The 22,286-nt window shown below is 38.4% G+C and overlaps 1 protein-coding gene across 3 annotated transcripts in view; it reads left to right on the forward strand.

Moving 5' to 3' along the window:
• prkd3 (protein kinase D3) overlaps positions 1-22,286 on the forward strand; it is a 99,255-nt gene that overhangs the window by 64,963 nt on the left and 12,006 nt on the right. For 2 of the 3 annotated variants that reach the window (XM_061895559.1, XM_061895562.1), the window contains 7 exons: positions 2,065-2,222; positions 2,849-3,059; positions 3,145-3,222; positions 3,293-3,479; positions 11,346-11,469; positions 11,618-11,695; positions 19,939-20,215. In XM_061895559.1, the coding sequence (XP_061751543.1) occupies positions 2,065-2,222; positions 2,849-3,059; positions 3,145-3,222; positions 3,293-3,479; positions 11,346-11,469; positions 11,618-11,695; positions 19,939-20,215 (1,113 nt within the window). The remainder of the gene's footprint in view (positions 1-2,064; positions 2,223-2,848; positions 3,060-3,144; positions 3,223-3,292; positions 3,480-11,345; positions 11,470-11,617; positions 11,696-19,938; positions 20,216-22,286) is intronic. The other variant, XM_061895561.1, reaches the window with a different exon arrangement.

Below are 22,286 nucleotides of genomic sequence, written 5' to 3' on the forward strand. Positions count from 1 at the left end.
AGATAAACATCTGTTCCGTTCTCTTCACGGACAAAGTGGGAGATTGCTGTGTAAAAGCTTGGCAAATCACCCACTCTGCAGCTCTAAGCATCTTAATATAATAAATTATACTTCTACAACGCTCAACGCAGTGCTGAAAGAAATTTTACAAAACAGAGAAAATAAGAAAAAAACTTCTTTAATATTCAAAGATTAAAACAACGACCATTATTATGGAACCAAAACTTCACTGTGCCTTGTGATGGAATCACTTGGCTACCGTTGTTTTTCAGGCAAGAATGTGGTAGCTCTCTTCACATCATGACACTACACGGCACACATCCCAAGACAGCTTCTGTAGTATCTGCTCGACTAAAAATCCTGCTATGTAGACCAGAGCATTGTCAACCAGACCAGCAAACAGAGTGGGAAGATAACTGTGGTCACACAAAATAATATAGTTGTTTTACTTTGTTTATAGCAAATCAAGAACCTCCAAGAAAGCACCATGTATTGTTAATTCAAAGCAGTTCAATGAATTTCCATCACATCCATCAGTAATTTGTATCCAACAATTATGACGGGAATGCAAACTCACACAGAATGACAACTGAAAACCGCTACTAGGGCAGATAGATTATTAGTTTGCATCTGTATTTTTAGGAATGGGATCAATTCCTTGTTTAGCTAATCCATCCATCCATCGATTTTCTACCGCTTGTCCCTTTTGTACAGTGTTTTGTTTAGGTAAATGGAACACTGTAATTGCAGCAACGAGAGCACTGATGCGAGAACAAGTACCATCATGTAGTTGTATTTGTAGTTGTGTAACACATATCACTTAGAAATATGTAGGACCTGAAACAATCAATCAGAATGTATTTATCTATCAATCAATCAATCAATCAAAGTTTATTTTTATAGCCCTTAATTACAAGTGTCTCAACGCCACGACAACATCCTCGTCTCAGATCCCACATCAGGGCAAGAAAAAACTTAACTCATTGGGTGGCGTGAGAAACCTTGGAGGGGACCGCAGTGATATGGAATATAACGATAAAAGTGTTAGGGTTCAAATTATGTGTAATGTTACAGTGGCCAAAACATTAAATATGCTAGTTAAATATAACATTTGCCATGTTTTAATGAATACTATGCTACTGTATTTTAATGTTTGTCATTATGGTGGTACTTGGAGAGCTAAGTTTTTTCTGAGGTGGTACTTTGAGAACCACTGACCTAAACAAAGAGAACATCTGTAGGCAAATGTACTATAGAACAAATTATTTACTTTTATGTATTATAACTTTCATATTATGAAACTATTTTTTTGGAAATATAAGTATTCAAAATAGTAGTTTCCCCAAAAAAATCCATAATTTGTAAGTTGTTTAATTTTACAGTTTTTAAATAAAATTAAATATTACAAATTACTTCAAATGAAGGGAATTTATGTTGAAACTTTGCGGGGGGGTTGCCCACATACGAGGTCCTCTCCAAGGTTCTCATAGTCATCATTGTCACTGGCGTCCCACTGGGTGTGAGTTTTCCTTGCCCTTATGTTGGTTCTTCCGAGGATGTCATAGTGGTTTGTACAGTCCTTTGAGACATTTGTGATGTAGGGCTGTATAAATAAACATTGATTGATTTATTGATATTGTTTGTAAAGTATTTTTAGTATTTAAATCAAAACCTTAAACGTGACACATTGTTCCTGCTATACTTTTCTCTCAATTGCAATGAAATTAAATTACTATTCGACATCCAGTGGGGTGGAAGCAATTCAATTAAAATTCCAACTACTTAAATTATTGTAATGGAAATCCAAGTTTGGAATTTTGCACAGGCCTCACAAGCTCCTTGCTGAATCACAGCCACTGTATTAATTGCTGAAGGCAGTTTACTGCATTTGCTACATGTCTGAATTAAATTTTTTTAATTTAAGTAAATATTTGTAGTTTCTTCCCATCTTAGCCTTTATTCAAACCTATTAATCAGTACAGCCATCTTGTTGCTGACTTGCAAAACAAAAATATGTTTTACACGTCACGTCTTGTTGAAACACTTCAACTGTGTATGTTTCAGGATGTGGTCTAAACTACCACAAACGCTGTGCCTTTAAGATCCCAAATAACTGTACCGGTGTGCGAAAGAGACGTTTGTCCAATGTGTCGCTTCCTGGACCGTCCCTCTCGGTTCCCCGACCGGTACCTGCAGAGAATGCAGTGGTTGTCTTGGATGAGGTGAGTTCTATTGGAGGCTAACCCAAAACTATGTGGATCGTCTTGCAACTGCTTGTCTTTTGAATGAGGTGGAAACATTTGCCCAATTGCATTAAAATGCTATAATCCTATAATGGAATGAAAAAAGGGATCACTATTCCAGTTGCTTTTGCTTGAATTGTTTAATGTTTTCAAATATCAAATTGGCCTCTTGTTCCATGGGTGTATCTCTTGGGCCCTATTGCTGCCACTTATGCATTAAATTTAATAGAGCTATGTGGCTAAATCTTCAGCGAGGCAGTGTAGAATGTGTTTTGCATAAGCAGCTGTGAAAGATTCTGCTCTGGTCTGTGTCCCCGTGAAATGTCACCAGGAAATGTAATTATGGTAATTAGTTGGGTCAGTAAACTCTCAATTTATGCATCCTCTCGCTTGCTGGCAAAAGTTTGCTTCACTTTGACAGCAACTTTCAGATGGCTCAGTTTATTCACATCAAGACTTCTCATTATGGTAATATATGACAATTCAAATAGTCTTATTTTGACGGCTAAGATTGTGTTGATTTTCCAATACATTTCCTGCATGATTTGTTTCTTGTCTTAATTTTTACAATGTTATTATTCATACTGTTTCCTGTGCATTCACAGCAGCAGCAGCAGCAGCAGCAAAGGTCGCATCAAGAAGCAGGTAAGCGGATTCTCTCCTGGAGCGGCAGGCCTATCTGGATGGAGAAGATGGTGCTGGGTCGGGTCAAAGTACCCCACACCTTTGCTATTCACACCTACACCCGACCTACTATCTGCCAGTTCTGCAAGCGTCTCCTCAAGGGTCTCTTTCGCCAGGGAATGCAGTGTAAAGGCAAGCCTCCCCCACCATTGTCAATTTTAATATTCAACTTTATGTATGCTAACCTTAGTGTTTTTCCCCCAATGTTTTTCATTAGATTGCAGATTCAACTGCCATAAGCGTTGTGCTTCAAAGGTACCGAGAGACTGTTTGGGGGAGGTGGACTTCAATGGCGGTACGTCCTCTAGCACATCTTAAAAGAAATGACCATTATTAATATGTGCAAAGTTGATATACATTTGTAGAGCCAGCAAGCCCAGGCCCAGATTCAGACACAACTCTCGATACAATGGAAGTGGACAGCAGTGACATGGACGGCAGCAGAGGGCTAGATGACTCTGAAGAGCGCTCCACTCCAGATGAGAGAATGTTTGACATGGACTCTCCCTTTTTGGACCGAGATAAAGATGAGGAGCCCATTAAGACTATCAGGTATGCCTAAAAACTACATCAAACAGCAAAAACAAGCGGATAATTTACAGTGGTACCTCGGTTTTTGACGGTTTGCAGTTTGTCTTGGTTGTCGTACAGCCAGACATTGGGCCCTCTCCTTCCATGTGTTTAAGGAAAAAAAGCTGCGCAATTGCGCACATTCTTGCTGCATAGCAAGATGCTCGCTTTGGGTAGAGAAACCTTTAAATATGGGCGTTCCCAGTTTAAATCTGGCCTTCGTGTATTTTCTCGCGAGTACTTTTATTCTTTCTCGCCTCTGAGGCTAGAATAAGTCCAGCACCCCTGGAAGGTGAAACAATATACTGCACTTGAAGTTTATATGAAGTATACACCACATGTAATAAAATTATAAAATAAACTCCCAGAAAACTATGAAATCTATTTTGATCCCCTCAAAATAGTTACTTGGAAATATTAATTGAGATGAGGATAAAAGAACCAGAATGCTACTATGAATTAACCATCAAAAATCAAAATGCACATTGTTGTCTCGTGAGTGTGACTGCATGTATTTTGGTGGCGTTAGAACGTCCTGGTATTAACAGATGTTCCGTGCATGCCTATTAATCTGGATTGTGATTATTGAGCTCTACCTACAGTATTTAATAGAAAATACATGTATAATTTAGCATTTGTCAGATGAGTCGATTGATTTGTTAGACAGTTAATATCAAACTGACGATCAAACACGCCCCCCCGCACAAGCACATATACACACAGAAACACACAAACAGCTGTCTACTAAGCCCCTCTGACATGTCACGACTTTGCATACACTTTTCTTAAACATAACTGTAACATAACAAATAACATCTGGGTTGCTATAATAATTTAACATAATACGTGAAACAAAGTTTAGTCTACAGATTATTATTCACACCCATAGAAGAAGCTGTTGTAGCAAGCATACACATGCTACATCACCATTACGACATATGTTCACGTAACAAGCATTGCCTGATTTTGATGCGGCTTTTTTAAAATTTATAGTGTTATCTTTTTCATGGATTTCAATGACATTCACAAACTCCATGCTCCAAAATGTTCACATAACCTAGTAAAAAAGGCGTCATTGTCAAAGTCCATCTCATTAGTAATGAGCCTGCATTCAATCCATTTTAAGCACTAATTCTTGATTTATGTGGGGAGGGCGTGTAAGCAGGCTGGATTAGAGAATACGAATAAGAGAAACGTGTGTAACTTTTTTAAAAAACACTGAAGCGTAAACTGAAGAATAGGGCACATTGCATAACAATCAGACCATTTGCGCACATATCATTCTGCAGAATCAACAGTGTTGGCTTAGTTACTGAAAACCAGTAAGTAGTTACAGTTACTAGTTACTTTATTTCAAAAGTAACTGAGTTACTAACTCAATTACTTACACCAAAAAGTTATTTGTTAGTGTGAAAATTACCTATTTAGTTACTTCTTTTTTTCTTAATTTTTTTTTTTTTAATCTCCCATTAATGCCCTTTTAACCTTCATTTCTGTACTGTTATTGATCTGGAGAATAATACAATCTGTTGATTAACTTGATATGCATTTGCATCATTGAAGTTTGCTAAGCAATGTGGTCTACATACAACACACAAAGACAAATATATGTTTCAAAGGGCCAATTTATTTCAGGCCTGAACAAATTGACAAAAATATTTTAAATAGCTGAAAGATAACATACATAAGTAGCAAAAGCATATTAACAACATAGCTGTAAACCTGGCTTCACCGAAGGAAGGCACACATGACATACACAAAGCCTAACCAGGTGTTTTTTACTCTCAAGGAATTGTGAAATAAAATCATGTCTTCAGTTAAGCCCAGAACACTCTACACATTTCCCCAGTTTCAGTTTAGAGGTAAGAAAAGATTGGCCTGGCCCACTAGGATCCCTCTTTATGTTTGGGAACTTTATAGTCTGTACATTTAGAGTGATGTTATAATCAAACACTGTAGAAGTTTATTTCGGCCATATAATCAACCAACCATTTTGTCTCATCAGTTTAACAGTACAGGTTATACATAAACAATCATACACATTCACACACAAAAGAAAAGAAAGAGGAAATAAAAAGAATGACCAAAAAAGGATTTGGCTGAGGCCAAAGCTTATATTTGCCTATCCTATACCTTCACTGAAAATTAGATTGCCTGGAACATCAACGTTAAAAAAAAAAATCAATGGGATGAAAGTAATTGTTACTCTATTTTATCATTTTCAATTATTTCACCTTTCAAGGTTTTCTTAAACCTTATCAAAGAAGTGCATGTCTTCAGCTCATCACTGAGCTTTTCCCACGATTTAACTCCTAAAACTGAAATACATTTGTATTTTATATTCGTTTACTTATTTCAAAAATCAATATCTCCCGTAATTTATAGTTTTCTCCTCTTAAATGAAATAACGTAAGAATACAAGCTGGAAGGCTGTTGTTCTTTACTCGAAACATAATTTCCATTGTTTTTAAAAACACTATGTCCGCAAATTTTAATACATTTGAATTTATAAATAATGGATTGGTATGTTCATAGTAGCACGCTTTGTGTGTTATTCTAATGACCCTTTTTTGAAGTTTTATTATTGGGTCTATGTTTGTTTTATAAACATTTCGCCAAATTTCAACACAATACGTTAAATATGGAAAAACAAAAGAATAATATAACATATGCATGCATTTCATATTCAGCATGTGTCTTACTTTATAAAGAATAGCAATAGATTTGGATATTTTTCCCTTTATATATTCAATATGCGGTTTCCAACATAGTTTATAATCAATTGTTATTCCAAGAATTTAGTTTCATATACTCTATCAATTTTCCCTTGATTTAATTTTGCTTCACAATTTGTCCTTGCACCACTAAACACGATAACTTTAGTTTTCTTATCATTTAATGATAACTTATTAATATCAAACCATTTTATTTAGCTGAATTAACTCAACCTCTATTATGCTCAACACTTCCTTCAAATCTTCTCCTGAACAATATACATTTGTATCATCTGCAAACATAATACATTTCAATTTATTAGATACTGAACACATATCATTTTTGTAAAGTGTAAATAACTTAATGTAGGTCCCAATACCGAGCCTTGTGGAACCCCACAAGTTACTCTTCTTGGCTGTGATTTAGTCTTATTAATTTTCACGTATTGAGATCTGTTGCTTAAATAACTACTTAACCACTGTTGTTAAACACCTCTTATGCCATAGTTTTCCAATTTTTGCAGACGTAAGGAATGATCGATTGTGTCAAAAGCTTTACATAAGTCAATAAATACTCCAACGGTGTGTTGCTTTCTTTTTTATTGCTGTAGCTATTTTTTCTACAAAGTCCACCACTGCTAGGGATGTAGATCGATTACTCCTGAAGCCATACTGATGGTCATTCAGTAGCTCATGTTTGTCAATGAACTTATCAAGTCTATATACAAATAATTTCTCAAGAATTTTTGATAATTGAGGTAGTAAGGACACAGGTCTGTAATTTGAGACCATATGTTTATCACCATTTTTATAATTTGGAATAACTTTTGCGATTTTCATTTTGTCAGGAAAAATTCCAGTTGATAAAGATTTATGGCATATTTAAGTAAACGGCTTCAAGACACAATCCATCACTTTTTAACAAGTGACATATCCACGTTGTTACCATCGACAGATTTTTTGTTTTTAAACTTTCTGACCACTTCTAACACACCACTTTCACAAACTCCGCCAAGAAACATTGAATTTTTAATGTAAAATACACACTTTAACTTTTTCTCGTCCTTCATATTGAAATTAATGTTTTTTGCCAAATTTGGGCCAACATTCACAAAAAACTTATTGAATTCCTCAGCTATTTCTTCTATATTTTCAATAATTGAGTTGTCATCTTTTACCAGATATGCTGTAAAATCCTTTTTGCTCGATTTTTTAATCATAGTATTAAGCACATGCCAGGTTTCAATTACACTATTTTTATGTTCATGCAGCAATTTTTCATAACAGTTTTTTGTTGCAGCATCATGATACATGTCAATCTGTTTTTATACTTTTTATATTTGTCCTAATTTTCCTTTGTTCGATTCTTAATAAATTCCTTGTAAAGCCTTTTTTTTTTACAGACTTTTACTAAACCCCTTGTTATCCATGGTTTCTCCCTCTTTTTAGTATTTTGCTTATATTCTTTCAATGGACAATGATGTAAAGTGTCAGAAATATATCCAGGAATGTATCGTATGCTTCATTAGTATCCTTCACAAAAACATTTTGCCAATCTTGATTTAAAAGATCAGCTTTGAATGCCTTAACGGCTTCTGGTGATTTTATTCTAACAAAATTATTTATTTGTCTTTTTGTTTGTTAGTTTCGCTCGTTATTCATTTGGATCACTGTAAACACAGGCAAGTGATCACTTAGATCAGTCACTAAGAGTTCCCTTTTTCTCTTCCCATCAAATACATTTATAAAAATATTGTCAATTAGTGTTAAGCTGTCCTTTGTTATTCTGCTAGGTTTTACAATTAGTGGAAAGAAACTCAAGCTAAACATAAGATTAACAAAATCAGTGGTTTTCATGTGATCATTATATTTCATCAAATCAATGTTGAAGTCACCACAAATCAAGATCACCTTAACATTATGTCTTTCATATAACTCAAACATGTTCTTATTAAATTGATCAATGCATGTTCCAGGAGTTCTATAAATACAACTAATTAATAATTTTTTGGATCTTTCAACACTGATTTCAATAGTTACACATTCCATCTGATTGTCAATAGCAGTTGTCATGTCAGCAATCAGCCTACATTTGAGAGAGGACATCACAAACAATACAACACCTCCTCACCTTTTGTTCATCCTGTTTTGCCAAAACATTTCATATCTCTCTAATCCATCCAGTAATTCCTTACTATCATTCAACCAAGTCTCTGAAATTGCTATTATGGTAAACCTTTGCTGTATTTGTTTAAGATGCTCTATAATTTTGGAAAAGTTACTGTAAAGACTCCTGCTATTGAAATGAATCACTGAAAAGCCTTCCATTTTAAAATTTTAATTAAACTGTTCTTCAGTATGATACTCATAGTCCACATTATAGTCCTGATAGAAGTGAATATCTGGGTCAATGTTATTTTCTAACTCATAGCATTTATGATCATGAAAGTCAAAAGGCTTACATCTTGTGCAGCTCATTTGTTATTCTATCATGTTGGTTGTCCAGAATGTTTCTCTGCACACAGTACACAGCCAACAAGGAACATTTCCCCACTATTCCACTTATCATGATCATCTGTTCCATTTATATTGTTCAAGTTCCTTCAAGTCTCTCATCACTAATACCCTTGCTTCTTCTGGTGGACCATTCAAGCTGATCATTACTTTACAGTTCCTTGTCCATGTGTCCTGGATTTGCTTTCCCTTTTTCAAGATCCTGGCTTGTCTTGCTATTTCTGCGTTTCTCTTTGTGAGATCTTCATTTGCATACACTACTGTGCCTTTCAATTTTTTTCCCAGCTTATGCATTTCAATTTTATGTTTTCTACTCACAAAGCGGATGATGATGTTGCATCTATTGTTTTGTTTCAGTGGAATGGTGTGGCAAGCAGCTATACTTGAGCTGCATACAGGAATTCCTTTGTCATTGAAGAAGTTGATGACTTGCTGCTCAAGCGTGTGCAGCTCACCTCTTGGTGCATCTTCTCCCTCCTTGTCACCTGCTGTGATCTGTGCATATAAGCAGTGGCTTGTCTCCAGCCCAGAAATAACCCGGTCATCCATCCTGGAGTACTGCTCTTGATTGTCCACTCTTCTTTCAAGTTCTTCAATCTTCTTGTCTTTGTCTTTGATTATTGCCTTCAGCTGCTTAATTTCATCAATTAAGTCCAGAAGGCCCATTTGCTGTTTTGCTACTTTGCACAGTTCCTCTGACATGAAATTCAGAGACTTTTTCACCTCCTCCATTTCTTCTGCTAACTTCTTAGTCGCCATTCTTTATTGGGGTGAAGTACTTTTAGAATCCAGTTGATCTTTCAGAATACTTTCTGATTCCAGGCAATCCAGTATTGATGGTGTGTCAGTGCATTGACACACATGTCATCGAAAGTTTCCAACAAGTCCAAAATTACAAAAATGATGCGGCAGTTTGATGTTTATCTTCCTTATAAACATGGAAATGTTGCTCTGCTAGATTGATGTCAACTTATTTTCAAGCTTTTTCATGGATTGTTGGAGCTGTGTGACCCAGTGCATCTAGAATAAAAGAGTATATAAGAGTATTGACAGAGTGTGTGTACCTTCAGTGCTGATTGAATGATGAACAGAGGCAGAGTTTGGAGTGTTTTTTTAGCTCGCTTTCCATTTTTATATGCTCACTGTCCACTGTGTAGGTGGAAAATGTTTTCCGTGCCATTCCGCCGGTATCACGCTAATTAGCTGCCTGAAATTGGGTGACTCCTCTGTAGAAATAGTCTGCCTGCTAGCAGTCCCTCCGTTAAAATCCTTAAGTGGAGGTGGAGGTGGAGGTAGAGGTGAAGTGCGTCTCTCTTTACTAGCTTTGTCGAAGCATGTTGCTTTTGTAGCTGTTTCAGCAGATTTGAATTGCTTATTTTGGGCAGTATACAGTATAGGATCTTTGATCCAAGACACATTTAAGTAAAATGTTATTTTCTTCGTGCTCAACAAAAGAAAAGTGGTGAGAATATCTCCATTTTAAGAAACTCACCTGCGGCTCCGCAATGATGTCTTGTTAGTAAACACAGACACGCCCACCCATTCTCCTCCACCCTCCCCACACCCACACCAAGACACACATAGAGCGCGCCTCTCTCTTCTCCGGCTTGTGACACAGGAAGAATCGTAAGGACGACACTGCAACTCCCCAATAAAACAGTCAGATCTTCTGTTTCTAGCCAATACTACACAAAACATAACGTAAAATAACGCAGTAACGCATCATGTAGTAACGGTAATTGAGTTACTGAAAATAAAAAAATAACGCGTTAGTCTACTAGTTACCGCTGAGAATAACGACGTTACAGTAACAGGTTACAAATTAACGTGTTAGTCCCAGCACTGGGATCCAAGTTAGAAGACCCTAACCCTTATAGTGACTTAATAGTCTCTGTGCTTTTTGAGTACTACAGCAAATAATAATTCACTATGGAGCCAATTAAAGTTGCAAGTACCAGCACTTTGATAAAGAAAGTGAGAAACACTATTGGATTTAAGACAGAACTTGTAGTAAAGTATGAAGGTGGCGTTTATGTGGCTCTTCCAGCCCCTCCTCCCTCTCTGCTCATTGCTGTTATTGGTAAGTCATGTTTATTCATCCCTTTCATTCACCAATTAAATGTATTTTGTGTGGCGCAGTGGAAGAGTGGCCGTGCGCAACCCGAGGGTCCCTGGTTCAAATCCCACCTAGTACCAACTTCGTCACGTCCGTTGTGTCCTGAGCAAGACACTTCACCCTTGCTCCTGATGGGTGCTGGTTGGCGCCTTGCATGGCAGCTCCCTCCATCAGTGTGTGAATGTGTGTGTGAATGGGTAAATGTGGAAGTAGTGTCAAAGCGCTTTGAGTACCTTGAAGGTAGAAAAGCGCTATACAAGTACAACCCATTTATTTATTTATTTTGTTTACTGCATGCAAAACTATAATTATTCAATACAATGTGTTTTATGTTATTATTTTGTGTGTCATTTTCTTTGAGAAAAACTGGTTTGCCTTTTATACAATTTGGTCTTCGTCTGAATTTTTACTTACGAAAACCGAGATACCACTGTTCTTTAAAACCTTATAGTTGTATTTGATTGAGCTTTAAATAAAAGTACAATTTTATGTGCTTGAATGTAGCCCCTCCACAAGCAGCAACATCCCATTGATGCGAGTGGTCCAGTCCATCAAACACACCAAGCGGCGGAGCTCCACCTTGGTTAAGGAGGGATGGATGGTTCATTATAGCAGCAAAGACAACCTGGTAAGATTGAGAAAGATCCTCAAAAGAGCTTAAATGGAACTGCGTCAAGTTCGTTCCATCAAGCTTCTATACACGTGTAGCATGCAGCACAGTTTATTGGTGGTAAGATTAATGTTTTCTAATATATACGATTTTTTTATATACACAGCGGAAGAGGCATTACTGGAGATTGGACAGCAAAAGTCTAAGTCTATTTCAGAATGACACTGGGGCCAAGTTCTATAAAGTAAGCAAGACATTATCATTGCAAGAAAATTTTGTCCTGTGTCCCATGTTAAATGTCAAATTTTTTCATATATAGTTATATCATAAAATATTAATGAGTAAGCAGATAGTTAATCACATTTTTATTTGAATGAACTTATGCGATCTGGTCAAACAATCAGTATGTATATGTATATTATGTTGTGCTTTTTTCCATTGATATAATAGAGTGCAATGACTGCCTGATGTTAAAACTAATGTGCCTCTTTATTGAAGCTTTGATACAAGCTTGTATATTTTTTGGCTTAAAAACAATTTTGGGGACATTCTGCTGCACATTTGGTCATCAGAGTGCCACAAGAGCTTAATAACACAGTAATTACGCACTGAGGACTTGGCGAGGTAGGTAATTTCTTCCACATGCGTGTTGATAGTTGTGTCTGTCGAGTGTCTGGGATGTTGTTGTGTTATATTTCGTGTCGCAGAGTATGTGTTAAGACACCTACTCGTATTGTGGTGGGAGTTGTGCTACAGTGGGATAGTGAATCCTGTGTGTATTAGTGTCAAATAGTTTTTTTTTAATGTAGCTGTAACTTTAATCACTTTGGTCCTCTTACTGCTGTTTGGCCTTGTTCAGACTGCAGATCATTTCCGATTTTTTTGCCCATATGTGACCTGTATCGGATGTATTCATGTCACTCACTACGTTTCCATGCACTAATCTAGTCTGATTTCTCAAAATAGTTCATTTTTTTGTATTTTAACAGCTACGTCTGAAGTATAAGTGTTCATGCACTCTCTCTAAAGCCTGGTGTATACTCTTGCGTCGCGTAGCTTGTGTAGGCGACACCATCGTTCCCCCTCCCCCTGCGCAGCCTCCTAATTTTAGCACAGATGAATGAATTCCTTTTCCGGTGGGACTATGACATCACACTAGCTATCTGTAGATCCTTACAACTTGTTTTAAGTGATGTCCGCTGTATTATTGACACAGATTGCGAATATTACCTCTCTAATGGCTATACTGATGTTAAATAGCAGACCGTATCAAGAAATAATCTTAGAGTGCACTACAAACATGAGACGATTACAAAGATTGTATCGGGGCAGATGCAGGTCCGAAGCAAAGAAAGACAGAGGTTTTTCGAAGGGATTTTTGGACGAGGAATATGGAAGTAAAATTGTTTCACATCAACTTATATATATCAATATGATACTAATACATGTGCATATATTAATAAATATACAAATACAAATGTGACATAAAATAAATACTTAAATAAATTACTAAAAGTAAAAAGTAGTCATCAAAATAACTACTTGAGTAAGTGTAAGTAAATATTGCGTGAAAAAAATACTTAAGTATTGAGTAACTTGCGTGTAACTTCTGATTTATTTTGTAGTTATTTTTTAATTGTTCTTGGAATACAACAGCAGTTTGTGTGTGTGCGTGCATGTGTTTTTTTTGTGTGTATGTAAAATATAAAAATCATGAACAATTTACTGTAAGATGTTTTCTACAGTAAGAAGTGGAATTATTGTCGGCTGAAATGTGAACATTTCTACTGACACACATGACAGCACATTATATAAATGTTATTTTTACTAGTTTGAAAGTAATCGTTTAAGATTTGTGCTGCCTTGTCTGACTGTATGTCACTTCTTACAGTCAGTTTGTTTCTATGCACTTAATTAGTCTGATTTGTCAAATAATTCGGTTTCTTCTATTTTCACAGCTACATGTCGAGTTGTAGTTTCCATGCTCTTATTTCAAATGTGACTGCTGGCCATTTGCAGTGTTCCTCTCATACGCAAGGGGGCCAATTCAACTTGTTTAACTGTGTTAGAATGTAAATACAGTAGAAGGTAAGAATGCCACATGCTAATAAGCCAGGGCGAGTAACTTTGAAGCTACGAATCAATCAAATAAGTACAACTTTCTATTGCTATTTGGTGTTATTGGTATTGTTTTAATGTGTTTTGGTGTCATGTCATGTAATTAAAATGTCTTCTTTGGCAACATTCTGACACTTTCTAAACATGTAGGTTTCTATTTTAATATATACTTTTGAAATACGAACCTATTTCAGCTTTTTATAGATGTACTTTATGCTTGTTTGAGTGGTGAAATGGTTTCAAACGTCACTAATGATTACGTTGGATTGGTCAAACAGAGTCATGTGACTTTCAGGCTTAGTTTGATTGGTGAAATGGAATCAAACGTCACTATTGCTTACGTTGGATTGGCGAAACACTGTCATGGAACAGTGCCTACCGGAAGAAGGCTTGCTGACAAATTTATGGATCAATCCTATCCTTCTCTTCACGTTGTGCAATGGCTGTGATAATGCTGACAAGCCAACAGTTGTTATATTATGGTCTCTCTAGAACACAGTTGTCAAACTCGTTTTAATAGAGGGCCACATCGCAGTTATGGCTGCCCTCAGAGGAATAATATTTGAATATACTTGCATAAGGAGTCTTTGTATTATAATATTACTTTACACAATTGCCTGTGCGTTTTATTTATTTATATTTTTACACACACTGTTAAAAAAAAGTAGCGTTTACGGTAGAAAGTTGGCTATCTCCTTTTTATTTACAGCATCACTGTATTTTACAGTATAATTCTGCAGACTGAGCTGCCAGTTTTTTACCTTACATTCTATTGCCATTGTTATATAGAATATGATTTGATGGATAATTTAAGTCAAGTATATATTAAAGTATTTATTTGAATATTTATATATTTTAAGGAAGGTATGATATTTGTTGCATAGTTAAATAATATTAAAGTAAAAAATATATGCAACTGCATGCAGTACATGTATTTTTGAAAAGAAAAGAATACATTTAGTAAGAAAGTCACGGTTCCCTCCGGGTACTCCGGCTTCCTCCCACCTCAAAAGACATGCACCTGGGGATAGGTTGATTGGCAACACTAAATTGGCCCTAGTGTGTGAATGTGAGTCTGAATGTTTTTTGTCTATCTGTGTTGGCTCTGCAATGAGGGGGAAACTTGTCCAGGGTGTACCCCGCCTACCGCCCAAATGCAGCTGAGATAGACTCCAGCACCCCCCGCGACCGCAAAAGGGACACGCGGTAGAACTTGGATGGATGGAAGATACCCTATTGACACATATTATCTCCAAGCTTTCGTGGGCCACATAAAATGATATGGCGGGCCAGATGTGGCCCGGGGCTTTGTGTTTGACACTTGTGCTCTAGGCTCTTATTAATGTACTTGTTGATTTCCTGTTAATAACTGCTTATTTACTGCTGAATTTTTCCATCTGAACTATTTTTCTAAGCACTTATCTCTTCGTGTTGTTTAAAGCTAAGTTAGCTTAGCTATCAGCATGCCTACTCTTGTCTTTCTTTTGGTGTGTAACATGTACGTCTTGCAGCCTCTTTCTCTCTTGTGAATACTTGAGATACTAAGAAATAAAGTTTTTGCCGTTATAGAGGCGATTATCTGTTGTGTAGGACTAGATGTTACAATCCCCTATTGCATACTTGAGACACCTATGCGACTCTGTGGGATGACCAAGTAAGTGAAGGCATCCTTTGGGTTATCAAGTGGGCGTCCCCCTTCCTCAGTGTTTCGCTGATAGGCCCACAACACCTCCAGAGGGTTCAGCAGTGAGTCCCAGTGTCCCAGGATCACTCCCTAGATGCCATCACTTGAAAGCCCATTTGGAGTCCCTTCGCTTGACCCACAGCCACCGACTTCCCTTTTCAGCGGCTTTGGAGTTAGGAATTAGTTCAGTTCAGTTCAGTTCAGTTCAGTTTCAGTTGAGTATTAATATTATTACACAGTATGGGAGACAGGCTTCAGTGAGGGCTGCAAGATTAATTGAAATTGACATTGAGGTTTTAATTAGTACAATAAATAACCGCAAGAGGCTCAGGTTGTGTTTTGTTTTTCCGCCGTCAACGGCATTTGATTGACAGTCATGTTCGCCAATCTGAATTGTTCATCTCTCGTTTCAAACAGGGAGAAAGTCGTCTTACTTTGTGCATCGCTCTTAGCACCTGAGCGTGTTTATTTAACAGTAGGATTAACTGAACAGGGAGAGAGCCCTCTTTGATGATAACAAGAGAAAAGAAAACGTCCGACCTCATTTTTCTAACTGTGGGGAAAAAAATGCACTTTTAGATGTTCAATATCTATTTAGGTCAGGGGTCTCAAACATGCGGCCCGCGGGCCAATTGCGGCCCGCGAGGCGTTATTATGCGGCCCGCTCTTTGATATGACAATTTAATGTTGGTGCGGCCCGCGAGTTTAATATGAACTGCGCTTGACAGCGTCATACTTTCCAACGTCCCCAATTTTCCCGGAAGACACCTGGATTTCAGGGCACCAATTGTCTCGAAGCCCCTGTCAATTTTTACCAGATCAACAATATTCAGGGAGTCCCATAATGGTACTGCCTTTAGCGCCCCCTACATCCTGACTTGACAGCGTGCAAGCCCAGTTGTATGTTGCATCTGGCCATGTGAGGCGCACGTGTGTTTTCGCAAGATGTATTTGATCAACAGCTACACACGTCACACTAAGGGTGGCCGTAAAAAAAACTTTTAACACTGTTACAAATATGTGCCAGACTGTGAACCCACACCAAACAAGAATGACAAACACATTTCGGGAGAACATCCGCATCGTAACACAACATAAACACACCAGAACAATTACCCAGAATCCCATGCAGACCTAACTCTTCCGGGCTACAATATACGCAACCCTGCTACCACCACCCCCCCCACACCCCCACCCTCCCTACTTGCGTCGGTTGAGTTGTTGTATTTTGTGGCCCTGCAAGGTGTTCTGGGTATTTGTACTCTTGTGTTTAAGTTGTGATAGGGTTCGGAAAAATTCTCCCAAAAAGGGTTTGTCATTCTTGTTTGGTGTGGGTTCACAGTGTGGCGCATATTTGTAACAGTGTTAAAAGTTTCTTTACGGCCACCCTTTGTGTGACGTGTGTGGCTGTTGAAAAAGTACGTCTTGCAGCCACTGATGTTATTCTGCACAAGTCTCACACAACACGTTACAGAGCCGGCACATTGGTTGTGTGATATAAAAGCGTGCGCGATGACATGTAGTGGAGCAGTAGTCTTCTTTTGGGGGTGCGCGGACCCCTAGGGATACTTGAAGGTATGCCAAGAGACAAGTGAGATTTATTAAAAACATTTTAAAAAACAGCATCAATTCATAAATCCTTTATACATATGTTTATTGTGGGGCGGCATAGCTCGGTTGGTAGAGTGGCCATGCCAGCAACTTGAGGGTTGCAGGTTCGATTCCCGCTTGTGCCTTCCTAGTTACTGCCGTTGTGTCCTTGGGCAAGACACTTTACCCACCTGCTCCCAGTGCCACCCACACTGGTTTAAATGTAACTTAGATATTGGGTGTCACTATGTAAAGCGCTTTGAGTCACTTGAGAAAAGCGCTATATAAATAAAATTCACTTCACTTCACTTTATTGAATAATACTTCAATGAAGTATGAATGTAAGTTCATAAACTGTGGAAAAATAATACAACAATCTAACATTCAGTGTTGACAGATAGACTTTTTGTGGACATGTACCATAAATATTGATGTTAAAGATTTCTTTTTTTGTGAAGAAATGTTTAGAATTAAGTTCATGAATCCAGATGGATCTGTATTACAATCCCCAAAGAGGGCACTTTAGGTTGATGATTACTTCTATGTGAAGAAATCTTTATTTATAATTGAATCACTTGTTAATTTTTCAACACGTTTCTTAGTTATTTTTACTGTATATCTTTTTTTCCAAATAGTTCAAGAAAGACCACTACAAATTAGCAATATTTTGTACTGTTATACAATTTAATAAATCAGAAACTGATGACGTAGTGCTGTATTTTACTTCTTTATCTCTATTTTTCCAACCAACATGCTTTGCTCTGATTAGTGGGTACTTGAATTAAAAAGATGTTCACAGGAGGTACATCACTGAAAAAAGGTTGAGAACCACTCTTGTAGAGGATGTTAAAGGCAGTGCAGTCACGGCAGCCCTTAATAATGTCGGCCGGGTGAAAATTGGGAAAAATTCGGGAGAATGGTTGCACCGGTAGATTGTCGGGAGGTGCACTGAAATTCAGGAGTCTCCCGGAAAAATCGTGAGGATTGGCAAGTATGTTGCTAGGGCGGGAAAACCATTCACACAAGGTGAATTCATTAAAAAGTGAATGTTAGATTTTTTAAGAAATCTTTTCTTGCGGCCCAGCCTCACCCAGTTTCTGCATCCGGTGGCCCCCAGGTAAATTGAGTTTTAGACCCCTGATTTAGGTGAACCTAGTGGGTGAAGTGTCCGCCCTGAGATTGGTAGGTTGGGAGTTCAGACCCCGGCCGAGTCATACCAAAGACTATAAAAAAATGGGACCCATTGCCTCCCTGCTTGGCACTCACCATCGAGGGTTAGAATTGGAGGTTAAATCACCATAAATGATTCTCGGGGGCGGCACCGCTGCTGCCCACTGCTGCCCACTGCTGCCCACTGCTCCCCTCACTTCACAGGGAGTGATCAAAGGGATGGGTCGAATGCAGAGGACAAATTTCACCACATCTAGTGTGTGTGTGACAATCATTGGTACTTTTTGCTTACCGAAATGAGTCAATTTTATTTTTTGTTGATTTATTTAAGATAACAACAATATTTACCTTCCAATTACAGTACAATGGTAAATAATTCTACAGTAAGGAGGAATAAAAGTTTATATCATTTTAAATGGTTTCTTGCATTATTATTATATATAATGATTGCATTACATTATAAACACTGTATAGTTTTTTATTGATTGTTTATTTAGTTTAAGAGCACGATGTGGACAAAAGCTTTGAGTCTGTCATAAAGCCAAATATTTTCTATATTTATTATTGTTCAAATTTGTGGCACCTTGAGACAAGAATTTGTGATTGACAGTCTAAAAGTAACTTGTCTCTCGTTATTTTTGCAATTTTGTGCATTTCTATGGATATTTAATAACAATCGCAAAACGAATCGCAATCACAATTATGGAGAGAAAAATGGCAATTCTATTTTTTTTCCCCAAAATCGTGCAGCTCTCGCTCGACACTGTGTATGGAAATACACAATTAGTTTCTAGCTGCTTGTCAGCCTGAGATTGGCATCAAAAGGCACTTGTTGGCAGTGACCTATTTCCTACTTTTTCACGAAAAAAGGCCAATACCGATTGGTGGCCCATCAATCAGAATATCCCTACTTGGAATATATTGTTCTTAAATATTAAGGTTTAGATGATATGTCAACATTGAGAGAACGACTTGGTTCGATTGGGAGGGCGGCCATGCCAGTAACATGAGGCTTTACTTCCATTTTCCCCATTTGGAAGCCATAACGTCCCCCTTGTTTGAAGATGAGACCCCTGTACTTGTGGCTTTCATTTTTATGGGGTGAGGGGGCTTCTCTATGTCTCTGCCGGATTGAGTCCTGTCACAGTCGCGCGCGTGCCCACAGACACACACACACCAATCCACCCACCCATCCGCCGATGCACCATTCTTCAGAACATTAGTTGCCGCGTCTTGGTGGCTAGTGGTAGCGCCAGTGGCTCGTGCTCAGATGGGGCCTCTGGCTGGCTCCGCCTTGTAATCAGGGAAACAGAGCGCTTCAGCCCGCCACAGCGCCCGTTCACGAGACCCGGCCCCGCTACCCACAAGCACTTCATCTGATACTCTGTGGTGAGCCACGCGGAAGGGGACAGCGTGTGCCTCTGCAAGACCAGATTGGTTCAAACCCTCTTTGGGGTTTTTCTCATTGGACCCTCCCTCCTCGCTTTGATTTGACAGTAAAGTTGGAAGGGAAGGGGAGTCTCTTAAAAGTTTATTCCAACTGCTGTGTGTTCATAAGGAATATATGATCAACCCTGAGACTACTGAAGACAACTTAAAGTAAGACCAAGTAAATTGTGTGAGTTTGACATCCTAAATTTGAAATGGTTCCTAAGTAGAAATGTCTCAGATTTCTGCTTTAGCAATCAAGGTTGTTTCCGTTTATTTGATGGTTTTCATTAAGATGCTTTAAAACTTGAGCAATAATTTCATTCTTTTAGGTGCGGTTTGTTTGCCTTCTTTTTTCTCTTTATTGCTACTTCCCTCAAACAGAGGATATATTGTGGGTGATTTTTGCATAATGGATATTGTCTCACTCCTGAAAAAAAATGCCTTTACTCATTGACTTATAATTGAGTTGTGGTGTTTGTTCTTTTGTTTTGTAGGACATCCCTTTGTCCGAGATACTCCAGGTAGAACAGTCCAGAGACTACAGCAGTCTGGCCCAAAGCAGCAACCCTCACTGCTTTGAGATCATTACAGCCACCATGGTCTACTATGTGGGGGAGAACAATGGAAGTCATTACCACAGCCCTGCTCTGGCTGCCTCAGGAGTGGGCTTGGAGGTAGCTCAGGGTTGGGAGAAGGCCATCAGACAGGCCTTGATGCCAGTCACTCCCCAGCCTAGTGTAGCAAGTGCTGCAGGCCATGGCAAAGATCATAGTAAGTTTGACCCGCTGTCAGTAATTTGAAATGAACTGAAAGAGACCACAGCTTCTATACTGGTAAGAAATTTGAAGATTAACTTCTCTCAAGGCAGTCAATCGATTGTAACTGGACTGTTTGTGCACACAGACTTAGATTAGTCTCGGACTAGATCTGACCAATCTAAGTCTATGAGCACGAACTGATGAAGCCTACTCGGATGAGCGGCGAAACTTCTTTTAAGACAAACCAAACAGTCCAGTTGCGATCTATTAATGCCCTGATATGACAATGACCTGGATAAATGAGAACATTCATAGACAAGATGAACTTAGTTTAAAGCAGTATGTCTCAGAGGTGTCGGGCATACTTGCCAACCTTGAGACCTCAGATTTCGGGAGGTGGGAGGCGTGGTCGGGGGTCGGGCGAGGGTGTGGGTGGGGGAGGGGCGTGGTTGGGGGCGTGGTTAAGAGGGGAGGAGTATATTTACAGCTAGAATCTACCAGGTCAAGTATTTCATATATATACAGTATATAGTATAATATTTATATAAATACTTGACTTTCAGAGAACATTAGCTATGTATATATACTGTATATTTATTTTATTATATATACAGTATATATAAATAAAAGAAATACTTGAATTTCAGTGTTCATTAATTTACACATATACACACACATAACACTCATCTACTCATTGTTGAGTTAAGGGTTGAATTGTCCATCCTTGTTGTATTCTCTGTCACTATTTTCTAACCATGCTGAACACCCTCTGATGATGATGGCACGCACAAAAGTGCTTTCATCAAATGCACTAGAGTCTGGAATCTTCCATCTCTCCCTAGCATGGCCCACAACCGGTCAATCTTTCCTTCCTGAGGAAGATCTTTGCTGCCAACACTTGGTAGTCCATTACTTCTTCTCGGAAGCTATCCAGGTCCAATCGCAGCTGCGGATTGGAACTTACAAGCGTATTCCTTCATATTACTCGTCGTCGGCGTCGCCGCGGCTGTATCTTCCTCGTTCTTCTGCTTCGTCTCTTTGTTGTGTGCGCAGTTGTGCACTGAACTCTCTAAAAGCCGTAGATATTATTTTCACATATGCATGTACAGTAGATGGCAGTATTGTCCTGTTTACATTGCTGTTTACGGCAGACAAACTGCTTTACGGCAGATGAAAACGTGACTGCTGTTGTTGTGTGTTGTTACCATGCTGGGAGGACGTTAATGAAACTGCCTAACAATAAACCCACATAAGAAACCAAGAACTCGCCTTCGATCATTCTACAGTTATAACGTCATTGGGCAGACACGCTGTTTATATTGTGGGAAAGCGGACATGAACACTGGCTGTCATCACTCAGGTCAGCATGGAGCTGGAGGGGGCGTGGCCTCCTGCTCCGCCTGAAGTTCGGGAGATTTTCGGGAGAAAATTTGTCCCGGGAGAATTTCGGGAGTCTTCCGGAAAATCCGGGAGGGCGTGAGAGGCAGTATTAGTATCAGGATATAAATGTAAAGTGCATTAAAGTGAATCGATTACCCTTTTGCATGTGTTTTGAGGATCACACAGACTGAGCAGCCTTGTTTAAACGTTACAAATTGAATGGATAAACTTGACTAGAAAATTGGTTTAAGCTGTTAAAGATGTTGTCTGAGCTCTTTTAATTCATCTATTTCTATACTAAGGCAATTGTCAGTTCCTCTAGGAATTTGCGATTTCATGATTGTGCAAATTTCATGATTGTGCAAATTCAACAAATCCCTGCGTATTAAGTGGGGCCTCTCAACTTCGCCCAATGCCTGCAACATCCCCGCACATTTTGTCCAAACAGCGTCAATTTAGCCAATCAAATTCGTCTCTGAGCGGCTTGTGTTAGTTGCTAGTGCAGACAAAGCAGGACAGCAACATTTAACAATATTTAAACTCTTAAGAATTCAAAGGGCACAATTGTCATCCTCCCACATAGCTCAGACCTACTTCCCGTTCCTGTCTACACCGCCAAACCTTCTGGGTAATGAAGTATATTAACATTTAGCAGCACACCAGTGTCCTTACTTCCTAGGTTATCTGTATTAATACACTTATTT

Source organism: Nerophis ophidion, linkage group LG03, assembly GCF_033978795.1.
Source record: "Nerophis ophidion isolate RoL-2023_Sa linkage group LG03, RoL_Noph_v1.0, whole genome shotgun sequence".
NCBI classification, from domain to species: domain Eukaryota; kingdom Metazoa; phylum Chordata; class Actinopteri; order Syngnathiformes; family Syngnathidae; genus Nerophis; species Nerophis ophidion.